At 40.6% G+C, this 18,122-nt stretch overlaps 1 protein-coding gene across 6 annotated transcripts; it reads right to left on the reverse strand.

The window, feature by feature from the left end:
* On the reverse strand, positions 1 to 18,001 carry LOC120720162 (hepatocyte growth factor activator). 6 transcript variants are annotated; one of them, XM_040009781.1, is made up of 15 exons: positions 16,233 to 17,996; positions 16,075 to 16,126; positions 15,650 to 15,743; positions 12,539 to 12,612; positions 12,287 to 12,430; positions 10,429 to 10,560; positions 7,874 to 7,984; positions 7,179 to 7,353; positions 6,348 to 6,445; positions 5,457 to 5,498; positions 5,034 to 5,298; positions 2,965 to 3,104; positions 2,515 to 2,655; positions 1,967 to 2,109; positions 1 to 344 (listed from the first exon to the last, which is right to left on the reverse strand). In XM_040009781.1, the coding sequence occupies exons 1-15, from the start codon at positions 16,293 to 16,295 to the stop codon at positions 150 to 152; spliced, it is 1,869 nt and encodes a 622-aa protein (XP_039865715.1). In that variant the 5' UTR covers positions 16,296 to 17,996; the 3' UTR covers positions 1 to 149. The 6 variants fall into 6 exon arrangements, with proteins under 6 accessions (XP_039865715.1, XP_039865717.1, XP_039865716.1 ...); XM_040009783.1 differs by lacking the exon at positions 10,429 to 10,560 and having other exon boundaries at positions 16,233 to 18,001; XM_040009782.1 differs by lacking the exon at positions 5,457 to 5,498 and having other exon boundaries at positions 16,233 to 17,477.
* Positions 18,002 to 18,122: the final 121 nt, after the last annotated feature.

Here is an 18,122-nt window from a genome sequence, read left to right on the forward strand (position 1 = left end):
TGTCACTGAAAGTCATTGAAGGTTTATTCAGTCTCAAAATATTTCACAGTTAAACAAATAACCTGTAAACTTCCAGAAGCTTTACAATAATAAAAAAATTGTAAAAAAAGTTCATATATAATATCTCTAAACATCTCATGCAGGAAAGGTTATTTCCAGGTAATGTCGTTTGGTGAAGGCTTGGGTTTGCGTTTGATCACTGAATCGATCCAGTCTATGTAATTCACTACTTTTGTGTAAACTCCGGGTTTATTGGAGCGGCCGCAGCCCTCCCCCCAGCTGACGATCCCGTACAAGAAGCTGACGTCATTCCTCCCACAAGCCAGCGGGCCCCCGGAGTCGCCCTGAGGAAACGCACAAGTGGATGTACACATGAATATACACGCAGATCACAGCGAAGGCACACAAACGGCTGAGTCACACACTTAAAAATGAATATATTCCTCAAAATTGCTCTCTACCTATGAGCTAAACAGTTAGTTGTCTCATTTCATTTAACAGGAAGGAGTTCAAATATTTTACACAGCAGGATGAGGGGGTAGTGTCGCACCACAGACATCTCTGAATATCACTGAGACCCTCGTTGCCTTCCCCCAACATTTCACTCAGGGGAATCCCTCCTGCCATCTTAAGTGCTGTTCCATTACTGTGAAACCTCGAGCCTGGCCTCTGATGTCATCCCCAACAGAGCCAAGGCGGGAGGTTAAGTACTGTACCGTCCCAGACACAGTGAAATAAAGACATTTGTTTTCTGTTCTTCTTTCTTAAATTCACGTGTATTTAAGTTTGTATAGTCACGCATTAAATGAGATGTTGAAAAGGTAATGTTGATGTTTTTTTAAACTCTAAAATCTGTCATTGTAAAATAGATTTTTGGTTAAAATGTGATCTTCATGAAGCAAAGTAGTTCATATCTCCAACATCCACCAGCTTCATATAATTGCAATGACCTGCAGTGGGATCACATGACTGTGCATCAAAGTTTGTTTGATGCAGCGTGTAAGAGTGTAGTTGAGAGCAGGAGCATTAACACTGTGAGTTAGAACTATTAACACAATCTAACTCTTAATTTAAATACTGTTAAATGATTAAAGAAAAAAAACTAACAAAAATATACCATAAAATAAAACAATGTAAAAAGTATGCTCAGCTTTTTGGTTCTGGCTGAGAGTAAAATAAGTGAAGCAGAATCTGAAATGAAAAAAAAAATATGTAATGACAGAAAAGAGATTAAATCGCAAAAAAGTTCCTGAAGTAAAAGTCCTATTGATATTCTTTATAAATAACTTGATAATAAGCCATAATATTGTCACTATTGTGCTCAATCGCCCACTTTCCCAAGTGAATTTCCCACCCTGATAAGGATAAGCGGAAGAGAATGGATGGATGGACCTACTCCACTGATGTTTCCGAAAAGCCTTATATAGAGTTTTAAGCTTTTAACCCAGCCAACCAGCTATGAGGTGAATCATGACTATAAAGATAAAAGATTCAGATAAAAAAATTAAAGGGAAATAAAAAGAAAAAAATGATTAGTTAAAACATCCCATAATCCCATGGGATTATCCCATAATGTTTTGCAATTCATCGAATGTTTAAATTCAGCATTTTCTTCACGACATTGTAAATAAAACTTGTTTCCCCAAAAACAAAGTTGTTGTCATATAGACCTGTGGTTTCTTGTGACACATATCATCATTTTACAATGTCGTAGCAGCTCTACTATGTATAGTTATAGTATTATGGCTCATAATCAGAACGTGACTATGAGCTTTATTTCCAGGACCTCACTGCTGAGCTCTATAGTGCTGGTGAATCTGGTGTCTTAACTGCAAATAGAACATTGAGCCAGGAGCTAATTTAAAATTAAAAAAGATGTTTCTATCATGGGACTCTGTTTTAGGACACCAGCACTTCCTTGGCAGAATTACATCAAAACATGACAGTCCTCAAAATGCTTCCCTACCTGGCACGCATCAACGCAGCCGTTAATCCCTGCACAAATCATGTCACTGGTGACATGGTTGCCATACACTTCTGGCTTCTTGCAGTTATCGTGAGGAGTCAGTCTTACTCCAGCCTCCTGCAGAGTGGAGTATCCCATTCCCTCTGTCAAATAAAACACAAATGAGTCATCGTGTTAGATAAAAGCCCAGTAACACCGAGCTGTCACCCTGTATTTTTTCCCGGTCCTTATGCTAAGCTAAGCTAGGCTAAGCGTCTCCCGGCTGTGACAGATTTAGCCCTCAAGATGAAAGAAAATTACTATTTTCCAAAGTGACAAAATGTTTCTTTTATGTGTGTTAAAAATAAATCTGAAACTTTTCTCGAAGACACATAGCAGCGCAAACAATTTTGGCCCCACCCTCACGGTTTAAGCGTGTAAACAAATAAATCATTCACTTGGAGGTGCACGACAAAAGTGCTCCCTGTGATCAATGCACGAATGTAAATAGTTGTCATCGTGACAAAACGGAAATGACACAGCTCTGCCATGACCTCCTCATTACTCACTCTCTTGTGTATGTCCCCAGCCACTAATGGTGCAGCAGTAGTAATCGGGGAACGTCATGCTTTTGTCTGGGAGACAGATGGGCCTGATGAACGGGGTTTTCTTCACACATCGCCCGTCCTGCTTCTTCAGTTTGATTAGAACTGCCAAACAGAAATGAAATGTTATGAAACAGGCAAAGAAATGAAGCAAAGGTATGAAGCGAGTGGCTGACTTCGCCTTGGGAAAATGCCACACCCAACTGTCAATATACATATATGTGTGCATCTGTGTTTGTGCGTGTTTTTATTGCGGGGGTGCAGAGGGACACAGCTGTTCAGTAAAGCACAGCTGTGCATACAGACTGGGTTCTTAAGTGGGTTTGTGTGTTTCTGAACAGGGACAAGAGGTCTTCCAGTTAATGTGAGTCACTGGCATGTGTGTGTGTGTGTGTGTATGCGTTAAATAATTACCAATGTCATGCAGTGTTGGGTTAAACACTGAGAAGTGCCTTGGAAAGATGTAGTCCTCCACTCCAAATGTCCTCGTGTTGGGACTGGTGGTATTAAAGCTATGCTGGCCCAGGACCACACGGATTTGAGATTTCAGGGGGCTGAAGAAAGACATTCTTAATTAATTCATTAGTATACCAAAGTCCACACTCACAAAACTCATCAAGTCAAAATAAACTTGAGGTAACTGGAGTACTTCACCTTGTTTTTCGTGAAATCTGGTGGGAAAATTAGAGAACCCAAAATACCTTCACAGAACATTTGTTTGAGCTTTTAGCAGCACAGTCAATCACATTTGGCCTTTAAGGGGGGTGAAAAAGGAAGCCAATGCAGAACTTCCAAATGCTGCAATTAAACGGGTGTTTTTCCTGCCATTTGGAAAGTAGTCGATGAGTATTTGCATACGAGTTCGAGTATTAAGTGCAAACTATGGACGAACGCATGAATCTGCTACCAAACAAAACAATACCAAAAGTTAAAGTTATGCATTATTAAAGAGAATATAGCTTCCAGGTCTAAAAGGTGAAGCAAATGCAGACGTGCCTTAAACCAGCCCTTGCTTGGCATTATGCTTACATTGCTTGAGAGTTGCCTGCCCTTTTGGATGTGATATAACTGCATGTCACTCAGGAAAACTGTGCATTTTGCGACCACTTGGTGAGTGGTTGCTGGAGACTGCGAGCCCTCATTAGCTAAACTCAGTTGCAAAGACGATGCTGTATCAAAAAACGTGTTGGCTGCAAGCAGATTCTTTGCAGTTTGCATGAAAGACAGCATTTTGTATAATTGCTAACTGCTAGCAAAGCGGTACTTACCGGTAAACTTGGAGAAAGTGCAACGCAAACCAGAAACAGTCTCCGTTTCTGGCATTGCACTTTGTAAAATCTTACTGCTGTTTGCAAAGTAGTTGGAAAGTGTTTGCAGACAAGTTGAAAACACGACCAAAGTAATAACAAAGAGGTTTTCACTAATTAATTCACATTTTATGCTGGTGACTGGCAGTTGCTAAGGTGACTGGTCTCTAGCCCTGTGTGTCTGGGGCTTTAGCCATTACTTTTCCAGGAGCGGTATATAGCTACAGGATGCTAACCAAGCTTACCAACCAATCATTAGCTGATAATTTAGCACAGCGTCCTACCATCCAAATGTGGTCACTCAAGATGGCAAAAAGACCATTCTTATCATGATTGTTACACCTGTAGGAACCATAGTAGCAACAATAGACAGGAAGAGAACAATGACACACAAAGGGAGTCAGACTGGTTGACCGATCTTTTAGCCATGTGGTATGCATTCTTACCACTTCGTCACTTGGGCTAAAAAATCAGTCTAATTTTTTTACACTACTTTAAAGTCTAATAATTAAAATCTAATGATTTTAATGTCACTTGTGCTGTAAAAAAAAATCCACTTAATTCTGTAATTTTCCTTCCTAAAGCACCATGCTGGCTATAAGATAGTTAAACCCCTGCGATGTTGATAATGCTATTTTATATTGTGAATTTTAATTAATACTTTCTAATAAGAAATCCAATCAAGCCCCAACTGTACTAAAACACAGTTGTAGCAGTAGACATGGGGCTTAAAAAAAAAGCCTTGCAGATACCATATATTTTATTTTACTATATGCACTCTGCTGTGTAGGTCCAGTGCAACATTCAGTTGCTTTAGCTAAAGATTTAAACTTGTGGATGTCAGTAAACAGACATCTGTTTTACTGACATCAGAGGAAAGTGCTAACATTTGCATGTAAACATTACAACATGCATATTTAGACACGTTTGTTATATAATATAGAGAGAATATATTACTGTTTAAAATTCAAGAAATGTGACTTTTTTTGTCAAGCTTCCTTTAGTCTTTCATAGACTGACTCAAAAGGGGATACGATTTCTTAAAAGACTCACACTTTCCAAGGTTAAGAGATAACACTGTGTAGAGGGGAAAAAATGCCTGGAAAAACTCATAGCGTTGCCTTTTTTCCACTAATGTGTGTAACATCCTCTGCAGCGGTAGAATTCAATACATACTTGCTGAAGAAGCAGTGGGCCGCAGACACGACCCAGCAAGAGGAGATGAGAGTGCCGCCGCAGAAGTCTGACTGTCCGATGTAAATGGCTGCCATCCATGGATGACTACCTTCCAGAGACGAATTTCCACCCATTATCCTCCCTCTGGCTGTCGATAACCTCTTCTTGTGCTTTTTCCCGCATAAGGGTTTTTTGGCCGGCTTGGAGGGTTTGGGTTTTTCAATGGTGGGCAGGACGTTGAATGGAGTAAACCTCAGAGAAGAAGCTGAGAAAAGTTCAGACAGAGGGTTATTTTCAGCTTAACTTGGACACAGCAAAATGCCACTTTCTAAAAAGAGCTAAAAGACGCTAACAGATAAGAAACTACAAATCAATCAACTAGCTTAGATTTAGACTTTTTTTTTTTACTAGCTACCTAAATACCTCTTCTGAATAATTTTGAATCTACTGCTGGTTGATTTCCCCCTGCAAGAAGCACAAAAAACAAAAATAGTCATTTCTATAAGGTGATGATGTTCAGTGTGGCAAAGCTTCCTCTGGCTGCAAATCATGTGTTGAGGATGATCAGGAAGAGGATTATGAATTCGGTGCATACCCCTGGCATCATGACAGACAGACAGTTGTGCCAAACCCCACTCACCACATCAACATTTGGCTCCACCTGACGTGACGTGTTGATTCAGGGTGAGTAATGTCTTATTATTTCCCCCATATCTAACCTAGCCAATGTTTTTCCTTTAAAAAAAAAAAAGCTCTTTCACTAAACCAGTCAGCTTGGCTGAATTTAACTTTCGAGAGCAGCGTGACTCAGTGGCACAGATTAGCGGCCTTCTCTGCACTTTTTTTTGTTTTTAAATCTAAAACTGGATTTTAATTAAATGTGAAGGCATTTAATAAGCCTCCACATTCGAGAAATGTTTCTCGAATACGGAGCGTCAGTGTCAATGTCATATGAACGAGGCCGAGAGAGAGAAGACGCTGCTGCACTGCGTGACCTTTGTGAAAGATCATTACTTATTGCATGTTGTAATGATGGAATGAATGTTCAGAGAGTGGCAGCTAAATAAATCTGATACTCTTAACGAGGAAACAAAATTAAGCCAAGAGTTGGATATGAACATTATTACAAACGAGGGGTATTAGAATATGTACATATATAGATTTAAACAGCAGAACAGCTCAGGTGTCTGGTCAAGCTAACAGATGTATGCCTTAATCTTATGTTAAAGCATATCCACGCTCCAATATACCGCCTCAATTACAACATAATTACATTCTGCACACAAACTCCTTCCCTGCGTCCTGCTTACTCACACGCAGCCATCACACAGGAGGGGACGTCACAGTACTCCCAGGAGATGGCGTTGTCTTTTATTGTGTAACACCAAGGCTTCTTGTCCTCGTCTGGGTTTCTACACACAGAGATACACAACGGACAGAGTGTGTGCGTGCTTGTGTGCGTGTAGCCTCGCTGCTTCCTATCTTTATATATTGCTTCATTAGCTGAATGTCTCACAGGGGCTCCATTGCCATTCAAATCCACACACTCACACGCAGATAATTCGCTTTCTTTCTACATTCGTTTCACGTTTTAACAACCAGGATTCAGGTTTTAGTTTTAAAGCTGCAATATGCAATCTTACCAATAATTAATGATCTATCCGAGCCTGGGTGTAAGTCTAAGTCCCATTGTTTGCTTTGGCCTGGGACAATTTGGGAAACGTGCCATTTGCTGTCAGTATGTCTTCCTGCTCATGAGAAGTCATAGTAAGAAATCAGCTGATGGAAGAAGGCAGGAAGGGTGAATGTGCCAGAGATAAGCCTTTTGGCATGATGGTTTCAGGGTTTCCCCCTCAGTAGCTATGTGCTCGTAAGTCACACGAATGACAAGAGTTGACACATGGAGTTGACAGATAAGGAGCATATGGCTTTTGCTAGCTCAGGGTAAAAAAAAAGTTGGATACTGCAGCTTTAAAACAGAAATTATGTGCAAACTGTATAGAAATGTGGCCTTCCAGATAAGACTGTTTGCAGCACAGCAACCGACAAAGGCTTTAATATCTCATTTTGATTAACTGTTGGAGAAACAACTACTAGAAAATCTACCATAGCTGCTACTAAGGCAGGATGATTTAGCACACACACCTGCAGTAGGCATGCTCCCCAAGGCCTTTAACAGGTGATGCAATCACTGTGCCCACATGGAGCTCATCAAACAGCAGGTCTGAGTTCCACGGCAGACACCGGGCGCCGGACACGGTGGTGCCCACCAGGCCTCTGTAACCTGTGCCCCTGCTGCTATAGCACTCTGTCTCTGGCTCTGCTCACACAAGCCACAGAGAGAGAGAGAGAGAGAGAGAGAGAGAGAGAGACACGGAAATAATCCCAGCCGTAACCACAGTAAAACACAGGTATGTAAACAATATGAAAGCGATCACACAAACTCCCGATGCAGCAGATATGTGTGTGCGATGACAGCTCTCTTCTCTTCAGAATGAGTCAGAACACGTTTTAAAACCTCTCTCTGAACGCGTCAATGACAGCTGGCTACAAGCTCACCAGCACGCCCTCAACTGTGACCATTAATCAAACGATTGTCATCCACACATGCACGAGCATGCGTCTGTGCATACGTGACACAAGGAGGATTCCATACATCTGCTCTCGCATATGACAAAGACTCTGGCTCTATGCAGACTGCAGTGACTAGAAAATCTGCCCTCTGCTATTTTTAGCCCAATACAAACATCATTTCATGTCAACTGTGCTTTCTGCTCAGAGCAAATTTTGCATTTCCATTTGAATGAAAACGGGAACGTAGCACTCAGCGTATGACTTACCGAGACTACAGTGAGGTCCACTGTAGCCATGCCTGCAGTTACACACTTCCTTTCCGGTGGATACGATCAGTCGACACGTTCCGTCGTGCTGACATGGGTTTGTACGGCACACTGGACACATCAAGACACACACTGTCACATCCTAATGCCATTCTCTTTAAAATGCTTGTTTTTCAGCAAAACTTTATTAACATTTAGCTTGTTTAACGGACCCATTATGATACTTCCATTATGATAGTCGCTATGCACAGTTTAAAAGAGCATTGGTGTGGCCCCTCAGTTTATTATTTATCTCCCTTGTGACTCATAAGAATAAAAATACAGTGGCAACCTCCTTCCTGAGTGTTTGCAGTGAATTTGTTCCACATATGACAAACAGTTGCAAGTAACTGTAGCAACCAACAGGTCAATTGAAGGTGATTGCTTAGTAGGTGGCAACCTGTCTCCAATCAGTCGCAGTATGACTCAGACCATAATCGTTTCCAAATGATTGCTGTCTAATTTATAAATTCAGAAAGACTCTCAACATGTTGCAATCAATCTGAGTCAGTCTGTGTCAATGAGCCCAACTCGTCTACCACATGTATCTTTGCATTAGATGATTAGATTCAACTGGTTGCCAGGTTGTTGTATTCTGGTTATATTTCTATAAAATAAAAAGGTTGCCGAGCACCTAGGTCATTTTGCTGGGAAATTGCAACTATTAAAATTGCCATCCCTACATTACTGTCTTTGGAGGAATTTCTGTTTCAAATCTATGAGATTCTGGCAGAATTCTGAATGTAAGCAGTTAATGTAGAGTCCTGAAGTAGACTTCCTATAGATGCCAACAAAATTGTAGCAAATGGCCAGACATTTGCAAATTTTTAAACTTTGGAACAACCGGTTGGAACTAAACCAAGGAAACCACCAGTTGCTAAGGTAAAAAGTGTATTGCCTGACTGACCTGTTGCTTGCTGTTGAAGCATTAAATCTTCCTTGTGATTCTTTTTGGACACTAGCAAGTTGCTGTTGTCACAAGTAATTTGTGTGGCAGCCACAGACTCATCTGCAAACACTCACCAGCTAGTTGCGAAGTGTTAGTAAAACAGAGAACGTCCACATTCAAAGTAAAAGTTGCAGCTTGGTACAACTTTTACTTTGAAGACGTGTGCGACTGGGGCGTTAAGGGAACTTTATGCTGATTGGCTGCCCCTCATAACGAGAAAGCTTAAACAGCACTTAGGTGGTTGCTGCTGTTCTGTGTATGAGGTATGAATTATATATGTATATAATATATATGTATTATGTATGTACTATATGTATTAAATCATGCATGGCCACGTCTGAAAAGAAAAACTGTGTGAAACTGAGCATTTACAGCAGTATGAAGCCTGAGCTTTTGGCTCACGGGGATTACTCTGACATACACTGACCTCGCTATTTGAAACTTCTGTATTGTGGCATCAATCATTGGAAATCACTGTAATAGTACATTTATAACAGACAATAATTCAACAATAATTAGCATTGCTACACCATCATGGTTTTTCTTACGCAGGTTTTAAATGTAATTTTTAATATTTTTAGATTACCAAAAGAAAACTGCAAAAGAAACCTCTGAGTATTTTAACCTGACTCTACAGTTCCGCTCAGGTGGACTTACTAACATCTTCCAGTCTCATTTTTTTGGTTTTGGTTCGCTCTCACCCATGCATCTGTGTTCTTATGTACATGTAATATATCTGGGTGAAATAATATAACATACAGAAAATATGCTGGGGATCAGAGATGCCATAGGTTTATTGGGTTTTACTGAAAGTGAGCAGTCCTGATGTGCTTTGAAGAAAAACAATGTAAAGCACATTAAGGGTCAGGTTCAAGCTAGAAAACTTTTTTTTTTTTTTAGTTCTGCGACTCCTGTAAGCTGAGCCCCTATCATCATGACAAAAGCAGTTTCAGCTGAAGAAGCATGAAAATACTTCTCTGATTGTATCTCCTTTATGCCAGGGGAATCTGCTAAACGCCCGTGAACATTGAGATGAAAGCACCCTATGGACCCATGGGGTGTGTCCTAAAACGCCATTCCTGAGTCACAGTGAGTCATATAATCTGCCTTTTCTTCAATGCAAAGTTACTCTTGTAACTATGGAGCTGTGATCAAAGAAAGGGTAGGGCACGTCTTTCAAACCCCCTCTTATGAAGGTGAAAAAAAAAACATTTCTTCAGGCTAGGAGGAGATCTGATACTTTTTTGGAGGCCTGAGATCAAGTTGTATACTATTTTTTTTTTAATTATATGAGTTGCTAATGGTTGCTAGGTTTTTATCTTTATGTTTATTTAATGTAAAAACAAACAAACCCCAAAACATTCCAACATGTAGCAATATTTCGTTTGTCATTCGCTGATTTGAGCATCAATTCAAGCAGCTGTCAAAGCAAATAGCGCTGAAGTCATTGCAGCCTATTGTATTGAGTTTCGCTCTCATCACCCCAAAAATAGCAAAAAATGGCCAAGAAAAAAAAAAAACTGGACACATTCAGAGCAGAACAACAAAAGCAGAAAGCATGTCTTACTCGTGTAGTGGACTCTCTCACACTTGATTTCCCCTGCCACACATGTGCACTGTTCCACATTACGGAGGTGAATTCGTCCCCAAGACTCTCCGATGTCATAATAGCGCAGGTGTACGGTTTCGTAGCACTTCTCTGAAAAAGCCGACACAACACATGAAAGGCGTCGGGGCTGAAATGGGAGAGCAGATTGAAGAGCTCAATGGAGCGTACGGAGCAAATCTCCGATGGCTGAGCTGCTGCGATGGATCCATTTTTCTGTGTTTTTCCATCTTCTTTCACTGCTTTGCTTTCAGCTGAAAAGTGAAACCTGTTTACAGGTGACTCATAACTGATTTGCCATTATTTTGGCCTGAAGGCAAGCACGCGAAATTTCAACAGCATTTTAACGGAAAGCACAGATTAAATGAAACTGGCATGTCATTTCAATGTTATACACGTCACGTTATTTTGAAGCGTATGCCGCATTTATAGGACCGTGGCGAACTTAAGACTGCCACTCAGATCTTTCAATCACATCTCAGTGTTTATATCAGCAAATAGAGATTGCTCAGTTGTCATCTTGATAGCATCAGGTCACGTCTGTCAGTGGCGTGTGAGGCTATAGCTGAATGCAGCTAAACCAATTTAAAGTCAATTAAACAAACTACATTTGCTGCGAAATCACTGTGTCACTGCTGGTCTGTACCAGTTCTGCCTTAACTCCTTCAGGATATGAAGCTCCTGCCCAGATAAGTTTGGGAACCAATAATTACAAAAATTGATAATCACAGCTTGCCAGTCATTGGAGAATTTATTGCATCAGACATCAGTGATTCCACCTTAGGGCACGGCAACTTTGTGGTGCTTTACTAGTGGCAGCTTTTTGGCATCGGCCACAATCTTTTTTTATTGTAAATGTGTAAATCTCTGGAACTAACAGATGGGGTGGTGCTACTGGCAGCGGCGGAACGGGGTTACATGAGGTGGGGTTGAAAGCCACACAGACTCTTAACTACTGTGATAATCAAGAGTGAACTTAGACTGTCATGCTTTTGTTTGTCTTCACGGTTTGTTTCCTTTTTTTAATCAACCTTTATTTATGCAGGAAATTAAGATCAAAAATCTCTTTTGGGAGTGTATTTTGGGACCATACAGGCAGCCTTATAACCTAGCATGTTCTTTGACTCCCATAGAAAACCTTGTGCAAGCACAGCGAGTCCAGATTATAATGTAAATTTTCTATCTATGAAAAATCTCCAAATTTAGTTGTTCACAGCTGGAAAAAGGTAAGCTCACAAAGAACAGCGTTGGGCTCTGTGGATAAAAGTATCCTTATTCTTGTCACCAGTGAAATTTTAAAACCTCCAACAATTACTGACAGCAATTTTCCTCCTAATCAAAGCTGTAAATCAGTGTAAATAACAGCACTTACCAGTGAGCCAGTAAACTACAACGTTATTGAATGTAGCAGATGTAACAGAAATAAAGCATGTCAAATGCCACACCAATTTAGTCATTGTATGATGAGTGGCCTCTTTGCATAATGAGCCACAATCTGCAACCTTTCTGAAAAGTCAACAGTTGAGCATTTTTAACAAATATAGCCTCTCTATGTGGCTCACTGGTCCCCAGAGAAGAAGGAGTTAACTCTTCACACTCAACTGCCTTCACTAAGCATGAATTTGATTACAGAGTTTTTGGCTGGCATGCTTTTGATTTTGGTTAACATCTGTGGACAACAGATGAATGACAATGGGCTGCCTAATGTGCACTTTGATGTGAATATGTTCAGGGAACAGACAAAAAAAGACAGTCTGACAAAACCAAATATGAATGGATGACAACCTTTAATTCATAGAATATTAATAAAGGTGCCTACTTTGTTCACATATTCTCCCAGAGAAGCTCTCAGGGCAGGAGCATTCGAATGTGCGTCTGTGTGGGATCGCTGTGCAGACGCCTCCATTCTGACACGGGTTCGCCTGACACGGATCTATGATTCTGCGTGAAGTGTGGACAAAAACTGAAATCAAAACATCAAAACATAATCAGCAGGAGAACAACCGCAACACTGTAGTTTCTAATTAAACAGCAGTGGAAATTCAATCTGCAGCTGGTCTGGTGAGCTAACCATTTGGGTGGCTTCTCTCTGGTGCGCAGAAACCCCACTTCCTGTCCCGATCAAAATTGTGTGTAAGAGAGCACCTGGGACAAAGGAAACAGGAAGAGAGTCACCTGCAAGTCAGCAAATGCAGCAAATATGCCAAAAACAGAGTCTGCACAATTCTAACAAGCTTGAAAGTTAATATTTGGTATGATCACCTTTATTCTTCAACATAACCTGAACTCTCTTAAGCAAGTTTCTGTAATTTCTTTAAGTATGGTTGGATGTTTTTGTTCTGAATTTGTATAAAGGAGTATATAGGACCACTCTTTTTTTTTCATGTAAAAATAAATAAATAAATAAATAATAAATAAATCATCAAACGTCTTTTTCACAAATCGCACCCTGATTACAACCTTAGTAAGCATATCCTGACTAAGCGTGTAAGTTAGCGCGCCCGCTGACGGTTAGTCATGCTATACTGTTGGAGTTGTGCATATAGATATTGTGACATCAAATTGCGTAAACCATGTGCAGAGGATTTTACCCAACCCTTAATCAAACCCACAAGTACTGACACCCTGCTCCAGAACGCTGCATCTTCTGCCAACACACACTAACTAACTCTGTCAATCATCCACTAATCTAACCTGCACAACATTAACATACCTCTTCTCCGCTCACTGTAACTACAACACTCAATGACAAACCCATTCTGACGGTGAGCTGATGAGCACATCACAAAAACATGCAGGGTCAAACCGCCGCAACTTTACATGTAGGTGGACCAGAAAATATTGGCCCATGTATAATTGCATAAACGTTGCTCCACCTTGCTGGCATCCACCCTTTCTGCATCATTTCCAAGTAGTGAAGACTGAAACCCTGCCAGCGTGTCTCCTGTTGTTTTGGTGTTTTTTTCCAAAATCATAAAAAGATGATTGTTGCTGTGTCACAATCTGAAGCAATTAAAAAAAAACAACAAATTGCACCATGATGGTTTTACTGAGGCAGCTGTTTATGCACCCTCGGGATAAACGCTGTGAAACTGCAAAACTTCAGCTATAGTTGCAGTTTCACAGAGTACCTCTGCGTTTTATCTTCACAGTTATTAATGATAACACTGTATTATGATAAAATCATCACAGGCCCCAGCAGCAATTGAGCAATAAGCATTTTATTAAAGCTTTTTCGCTCATTACCTCATTAAAATTTGTGATCAGATGGCACTGTCGCATAAATCCCTCATCCCCGCGAGCTGTAATTAGGTGTGACTACACACCCCAAACACACTGCATCAGTGTACAAATCACTGCTATTACAGCAGTGATGGAAAACACCAGTGTGTTTGTTCTTTTAAGGGCATGCAAAAAGCCAGGAACTATCCACCAATTAGAAATAAGAACACTAACTCTACATTTCTCCCTTGAGAAGAAAGCTGCACTTTGTATCTTCCAGCCCCACAAAGGTTGACTGTTTCCGGTGCTTTCTTTTAAAGTTATAAAATTTAAAAGTCTGATATAAATATATTGGCTTTTATTTTTTACACAAACATATTCTGCACATATATATATATATTCCAGTGATACTGTAATCCACTGCAAGACAGTCATCTATGACACCGTATCTGTGTGACTTAACAAGAAGAACTATACTTAAAGAAGAGAGTTTGTTTGTCAGCTCACTTAAGCTCATTTTAAGCTCTTCAGTTGATAACTGCCACCACAAAGACTGAAGTAGTGTCTGCTATAATGAATACATATATTGATATCTGAAACCAGTACATCAATAAATTTACTACAAGAAAACGGTATACGATATATGAAAATATCGATATTTTGCCCCACCTCACATGGTAGCAGCTCAGTGCATTTAGACATGTAGACAAGATCAAGACAACCTGCTGAAGTTCAAACCGAGCATCGGGAGAAGGTGATTTAAGTGACTTTGAATGTGGCATGGTATTGATGCCAGACCAGCTGGCTCGAGTATTTCAGAAACTGCTGATCTACTGGGAATATCCCAGCACAACAATCTCTGGGGATTACAAAGAATGGCCTGAAAAACAGAAAATATCCACTGAGTGGCAGTTCTCTGTGTGAAAATGTGTTGTTGATAACAGAGATCAGAGGAGAACGGCCAGACTGCTTTGAACGCATAACACGTCAAACCTTGAAGCAGATGGAAAACAACAAGAGAAAAAAAAACACATGATCCTGTCAGCTAAAAACAGGGAACTTGGGCTACAATTTACAAACGCCTGCCAACAGAAGATAAATGCTGTCTGGTCTAATGAGTAGGCTCAGAATTTGGTGTAGAAAACATGAATGCATGAATCTGTGCTTCGAGTCCATGATTCAGGCTGATGGTGGTGGCGGTGTAATGTTGTGACCGGATATTTTCTTTGGGTCCTTTAGTACTAAATGAGCATCATTTAAGCACCACGGAGATTTGCATCATGGATGTGTAGCTAACTGTCTGACCTGTGTGGATACAGTAAGTTTGAGATTGAAAAGGGAAGATTATGGCTCATTGTTTCTTAACTATCAAGCAATCAAAACACACAGCCTGACTCCGCTCCATCAGTCACGATGCTATTCTGCTACATGTGCCTTGACCGTGCTAAGGATATTGTCAAGTCAAGGCTAGTTGCTTTTATTTAATTAGCACATTTAAAAGCAGCGGGAGCTGCTTTCAAGTCGCTGTGGTAGAATAAAATATACAGTGACAACACTAAGTGGGAAGTGACAAAGGCAATGATAAACACGCGTCATCAAGACAGCAAAAAAATAAAAGATGTATTAAGAAAATAAGTTCAATACAAACCATGCAATCAAATAATCTGTAAATTATCCAAAGATGATTTTTTTTTTACATTTTGTGGAATAAAAGTTTCAAATCATGCGTATCAAACAACGTGTGTGTGTGTGTGTGTGTGTGTGTGTGTGTGTGTGTGTGTGTGTGTGTGTGTGTGTGTAAGAGCGAGAGAGAGAGAGAAGAGAGAGATCTGTCAGTGTGTGTCAGAGGACTGACACTTCTGTCAGAAGTGTGTTTTGACTTGATTACACACACATTACAGACTGTTTGTGCAACCAAAACAGTAGATCCAGACAGACAGGCTGGCTAATAAGGACTCACCATGGTCTTGAGGAGAGGACAGTGATGCAGTGATGATGAATCCTTCCACCCTGACGAAAAGGGAATTTACATTCTTTGCCCGTGGTGGTAACAACTGCAGAGGACGTAAAGGGGAAAACACAAAACATTAGCAGCAGAAACTGTCTTGGAAACCCCGACCCACCCACTCTCTCGCTGGTTTTCACACACAAAGACCCCTTTCACTTCAAATGAATGTACAAAAATCCATAAGCAAGCTACACCCCCTCCCCTACAGGTAACACCTATGCAAACATCAGCTCACTCAGGACTTAAGAGTGCAGCAGCACCAACTAAGTAATAATAATAATAATAATAATAATAATAATAATAATAATAATATGGAAAAAATGATTTTAGGACCAGAGTAAAAACAAACAAATAAACAATAACAAAAAGAAACTCGCCTGTATGGCTCTCCCTCACCGCTTCTGCTTCATATGTAGGTGCTAATGTGTGCTGAAATCAAGGGAGAGACATTATTTCACTCCTTTCACGCTCTCAAAAACACGCAATAACAATAAGCACAGACTCACTTGAGTAGAGAAGTGTGGCTAAAACTTACCACTCCTGCGAAAACGCACGAGAGAAAAAGCATCACGGCGTGTGCCATCGCGAAAGTTTGCATCTGATGTTTCCCTGGTGTCCCGAGAAGCTTATTTCCCGTGTGCCTGTCACGTAATATCTGTCAGTGTCAGAGTCCTCAGCCCGTTTTTGGTCATAGGAAACGTGGGAAATCCTGCAAGTATTATCCTGTCCCTCACAAGTTGAAGCTGTATTGAGTAAACCCGTTGCGTCATTAGGCTTGTCTGACGCTGAGGCATCCTGTATCCCGGCTGGTGTTCCCTCAGCTCCCCCTCTGCGGTCGCCCACGGTTTATCATTACGACTTATCCACTCACGAAAGAAACAAGAAGTTTCTTGAGGCAGAGGCAGGCAGAGAGGTAATACCGCTCAATCCTTAGCCCTTTTAGGTTTAACACTGCTTTCTCCTAAAGTCGCCCAATTTTAGCTTTTCTTTCACCTGTGGTGTAGGTGTGCGTCGTTTCTGTACTTAACAGAGATTTTGCTTCATATCGACGCGGGATATGACAGCATCACACGGTACCTGCAGGTTTGTCGGTTGCACATCCGCGATGCCAATCTTCCGTGCTACCACAATAGAGAACAAAGATGCACTATTGGATTGAGATCTGATGACTGTGAAGGCCATTTGAGTTAGTGAACTCATGTTTAAAAAAAACAGTTTGAGATGATCTGAACTTTGTGACACGACACATTATCAGCCAATAGAAGATGGGCATACTGTGGTCATAGAGAGCAACAATACTCAGGTAGGCTGTGGTGTCTCAATGGTGCTCACTAAGTGGTGCAGTCTGTACCGCTGATACAATTCGGGATTGATTTCTTGTTTACGCCAGATACGGATCCTACCAACTGAATGTCGCAGCAGAAACGAAGACTCATCAGACGAGACAACATGTTTCCAATCTTCTGTTGTCCCAATAGTTGAGGTGAGATATTGTTTGCAGTATCACTTTCCTGTTGGCAGTTCCTTAGTTGACAGGAGTGGCATCCAGTGCGGTCTTCTGCTGCTATAGGCCATCTGCTTCAAGGCTGGAAGTGTTGTTGAAGATGCTCTTCTGCATACCTTGGTTGTAATGAGTGGTTAGTATCCACCTGGACCAGTCTGGCTATTTTCCAGACATTTCCACCCAGAGACCCGTCACTTACAAATATTTCCTCTTTTCAGACCGTTCTCTATGAACCATAGCGAGTGCAGGAACACATCAGCTCCACTCATCTGACATCAACAACTATGAAAGTCCCTAAATCAATTTTCTTCTTCATTCTGATACTCAGATTAAACTTCAGCAAGTCATCCTGACCATGTCAGTCTAATAAATTCACTGAGTTGCTGTGGTGTGATTGGAATTATCTCAGTTTTGCTAATCATTTCATACAATTAGACACCTTAGACCATTTGGGGATACAAGGACAAAGAAGTAAGGCGCATTTACCTTTAATGTGCATTTTCAAGCATTATTGTTCCTGTCAGCACTCCCTTCATTCAGTTTGCAGTTCTCTTCAGGTAATCTGTCATCTAGAAGGTTTCTGTCCTGAAATGTACACAATGAGTTTTCTAAATCTGGAGTTGAAGGTTGCAAAATACAAGTGAAATAAGTGTGTGTGACTATGAAAAGTAGTATCTTTCACAGGTGTTATGCTCAATAACATCTCAAGATAAGGAAATGTCTAATTGGGAAGATAATTTGGGAATTGTTGTTCCTAAGAAGAACTCATTAAAGAAAATACCTCTGAAATCAGGTAAAGCATGGAAGTCAACTATCTAAGAGTTTCATATCTTGTCAGCATTCCAGCAGTGACATGCTGTATCAAGTCAAAGTCCCCAGTCATGCAATCTAACCTCTAATTTTCACCAGCTGTAATAATCT

This window comes from Simochromis diagramma, unplaced genomic scaffold, assembly GCF_900408965.1.
Source record: "Simochromis diagramma unplaced genomic scaffold, fSimDia1.1 OVJJ01000274.1, whole genome shotgun sequence".
NCBI classification, from domain to species: domain Eukaryota; kingdom Metazoa; phylum Chordata; class Actinopteri; order Cichliformes; family Cichlidae; genus Simochromis; species Simochromis diagramma.

Coding starts and splice junctions, on each gene's coding strand:
- LOC120720162 (XM_040009781.1), bottom strand. CDS start 16,295: ATGCAAACTTTCGCGATGGCACACGCCGTGATGCTTTTTCTCTCGTGC. Junction 15,744..16,074: donor GGTGAGGGAGAGCCATACAG/GCGAGTTTCTTT, acceptor CGTCCTCTGCAG/TTGTTACCACCACGGGCAAA. Junction 5,299..5,456: donor TTCAAAATTATTCAGAAGAG/GTATTTAGGTAG, acceptor AACTTTTCTCAG/CTTCTTCTCTGAGGTTTACT.